This window comes from Poecilia formosa, unplaced genomic scaffold (genome assembly GCF_000485575.1).
Source record: "Poecilia formosa unplaced genomic scaffold, Poecilia_formosa-5.1.2 Scaffold817, whole genome shotgun sequence".
NCBI lineage: Eukaryota > Metazoa > Chordata > Actinopteri > Cyprinodontiformes > Poeciliidae > Poecilia > Poecilia formosa.
Window position 1 is genome coordinate 53298 of NW_006800756.1, and position 3484 is coordinate 56781.

The 3484-nt window shown below is 36.7% G+C and overlaps 1 protein-coding gene across 1 annotated transcript; it reads left to right on the plus strand.

Annotated features, from left to right (window-relative positions):
- The first annotated feature begins 475 nt into the window (after positions 1–475).
- On the plus strand, positions 476–3446 carry LOC103131701 (bone sialoprotein-binding protein-like). Its single transcript, XM_016666848.1, has 6 exons — positions 476–580; positions 2128–2218; positions 2323–2804; positions 2902–2975; positions 3057–3157; positions 3252–3446. Exons 2-5 carry the CDS (start codon positions 2130–2132, stop codon positions 3135–3137), a joined length of 726 nt encoding a protein of 241 aa, XP_016522334.1. The 5' UTR covers positions 476–580; positions 2128–2129; the 3' UTR covers positions 3138–3157; positions 3252–3446.
- Positions 3447–3484: the final 38 nt, after the last annotated feature.

The following is a 3484-nucleotide window of genomic DNA, read 5'->3' on the forward strand; positions in this document are numbered from 1 at the left end:
AAATAAATAAATAAATAAATAAATAAATAAATAAATAAATAAATAAATAAACAACAATAGATTTGATATCAGTTTCTCATCATCACATGTATTTTTAGTAATAATAATAACAAGCTATTATTATGTTATTGTTGTTATAAATAAATGAAAGGCAATTCTTTATCAAACTGTCGAATCGGAAAGCTTAAAATCTGAAGCTAACTTCGCTTCTTTTCTCTGCTAAGTAGGTACAAATTACTTTAAGAGTTTAAAGACGGATTCGTTGAACAGGGAATGAATTCTTACGGCAAAATAAATAAATAAATAAATAAATAAATAAATAAATAAATAAATAAATAAATAAATAAAATACCATGATGTCCAGCTGGTATATCTCGGTCGCGTTTGCTCGCACGTGAGCGCGGAACTTTGGGTCGGATCTGAATTTAACGTGACGCGACTGAGAACGAAACGTAACAGGCGAGTCTCTTTGCTTTGGAACACAGTTCCTTCAGAAGGACTCGATCCTTTTAAGAAGTTGGACAAGCTTAGATTTGCTCTGCAGTTTCTGTCAAGATTTTTTTTTTTTCCTGAAAACCAAGTAAGTAACGTGTGGTCTGAAATAGTGCAGAATTATTATTATTAAGATACTGAATAGGACATATGCAGAAAAATATAGAATAATTGGATAACAAAACAAAAAGTACAATTAGTAAAAACAGAAAAAAAACAATATTTTTTCTAATTCTGTTTTTCCTCCTGAAGTCACACTCTAACTAACTAACTAACTAACTAACTAACTAACTAACTAACTAACTAACTAACTAACTAACTAACTCTAAATAATATTACTTTTATGGTTTTAACCTTTAAAAAGTAGGTATCAGATAATAAACTATGAACATCTCGTACAAAGTGGTGTAAAAGATATCAACAATAAAAATGTATACATAGTTTTCTTTTTACTTTTTTTACAAGCAAAAATCCTGTTTGTAGATTGTAAAAAAAATCTCCAAACACCAAAACATTAATTTTGGTGTTTATTCACCAAAATAAATAAACACATTTTGGTTTTTATTCATTTTGGTGAATAAACACCAAAATGATGTAGTGTTTATTCTTCACAGGTGAAGTAAGAGATGTAATACTCTAAAAAGCCAAGCAAGGAGGAGCATGTCAATATTCTATGAAAGTGGTCCAAAAATCGACGCTTGAGGAACCCCACGCCATGTTTGTTTGCTCATTATGTAGACAAACAAACATGGTGTTTGTTTGTCCATCATCTTTGTTTGTCCACAAACAAACACCATCTCTGTTTGTGGACATCATCAAATGACTCATCAAACATCATCAAACAACATCTTTGTTTGTCCACAAACAGAGATGGTGTTTATTTGTGGACAAACAAACATGATTTGTTTGTCCACAAACAAAGATGTTTACAAACAAACATGATTTGTTTGTCCACAAACAAAGATGTGGATAAACAAACATGATTTGTTTGTCCAGTTAGTATAATCTCTTTCATGGAGATTCAAATGAATCTCCATTAACTCTCCAAACTCTTGAGAGTTAATGTTTTTGTTTTTTGTAAGGAAGTCATATTAAAAGGTGGTCTGGGTTTCTCAAAAAGTTTTATGAACAGTTTTTGTTCATCTTAAACGTTGTTGTAACTCATATCATCCAAGTATCTTCAAAGAGTTGCTGTGGATGATGATCTCTCGTAGCAGTCAGTCTTCCAACAAATCTGAAGAGGTACTGAAGGGACTGTTGCTGCTATGACAGTCTCATGACTGTCATAGCAGCAACAGAGTTATTAAAAGCAACAACTGACAGCTCAATATCTGGACACCTGTGGCAATATTTCACACAAGCATATCCTGGATGACATAATCTGTTACTGACAAATATTGCTGATCCACCTTCTCTGCTATCTCCATTTATCCAAAAGCAAAAAAACAAACAAAAAAAAAACAAAACGTGTCTATAAACAAAAGTCTACAACATTGATAAAATCAGAAATAGTATCAGAGCAACATGCTGCCACCAATAGCAGCGCAATGCTAGAGTCCAGTAATATGGTGGAGAAACGTGCTCTGTCTAAGCGAATCACTGATCTTCTCTCCATGTCTCGCTTCCTGTTTACAGTCATGATGAGAAGAAGCACTCGACTACAGTCACTGGGTTACTACAACCTAGACGGACTGCCAACCATCTCCTACAGAGAGACTTCATGCAAGTAAGCTGGATGAGCAATGCGTCCACCGTTACATATATTTCTATCGCTGTCCTCTGCTGTCTTCAAAGTAACTATTCTTGTTTTTATTCTCTTGACTCATGCAGAATCTTCAGAAAGCGAAGGAAATGTAAAAGTGCCGACCCGAAAACAGAAATCGAAATTGTTCCTCACATAGACATGAACTTGGTCTTAGACACGGACTCGGACTCAGAAACCATCATTTGCTCTGAGTTTGACTTGGAGACCAACGCAGACACCATCCCGTACACGGACTTTGACTTGGAGATAGACAACATCACATCCACAAACGTAGGCACGGACTCAGACGCAGAAACCGTCACATACACAGTGTTAGACACAGACTCAGACACAGAAACCATCCTATGCGCAGACTTGGACATAGAGTCAGACACAGAACCCATCCCTCACAAAGACTTGAACATGAACACTGAAGCAGGGATGATAAGAGAAGAAGAAGAACCACACTCCAAAACCAGTTGGATGACCATCGGCAGTAAGCTGTTCCCCAAAAGGAAATACAAGGAGAACATTAGCTTGTTCTTCATCACGTGCCTTGTGGTTTTTGGTAACCTCCTTATTTAACAAACATTTTGAGATTCTGTGTTTTGAAGTAAACTTCATTGACCTGGCTGTCTTCTGCTTTGTCTCTGCTCATTAATCAGTTCTGGCTTACCCGATTTATGCTATGAGCTTCACACCTGAAGAGTCTCCTGCTTCCCCTATTGCAGCAGACATGGTATGTTGTCAACATTACATATTTTTATTCTCACTATACAAACATAAGTCAAGTCATGCATATCTCTCCTCTCATTCACAGGCCTCCAGTGGATACTGCAAAGAGATGACAACGGATCCAATAGAGCTGATGAAGACTCTGAGGGGCTGTCTCCCACCATAAATTAGCATTAGCATCACAGAGTAGGAGACTGCATTCAGCGAATATCACTGAACTCACACCTCAGTTTTCTCTGGAGTTTATGATTTCTCACTAACTGTGTGTCTGTGTTTTAAGGCCCAACCAAAACCAGATCCACTCCCAGAGTTATGGATAGGTAAGTATGAGGTAAGTATGGAGGTAAGCATGTCTACACGACTTCAATCAAGGTGAAACCTACCAGCCTGTACCCACCTGTTATCTACCTACCTGCATATCTACCCACCTGTTATCTACCTACCTGCATATCTACCCACCTGTTATCTACCTACCTGCATATCTACCCACCTGTTATCTACCTACCTGCATAT

Excerpts from the sequence above, each read along its gene's own strand:
- LOC103131701 (XM_016666848.1), top strand. The coding sequence starts at position 2,130 with ATGATGAGAAGAAGCACTCGACTACAGTCACTGGGTTACTACAACCTA. Across the intron at positions 2,805-2,901 it reads CACGTGCCTTGTGGTTTTTG|TTCTGGCTTACCCGATTTAT; the intron begins GTAACCTCCTTA and ends CTCATTAATCAG. Across the intron at positions 2,976-3,056 it reads CCCCTATTGCAGCAGACATG|GCCTCCAGTGGATACTGCAA; the intron begins GTATGTTGTCAA and ends TCTCATTCACAG.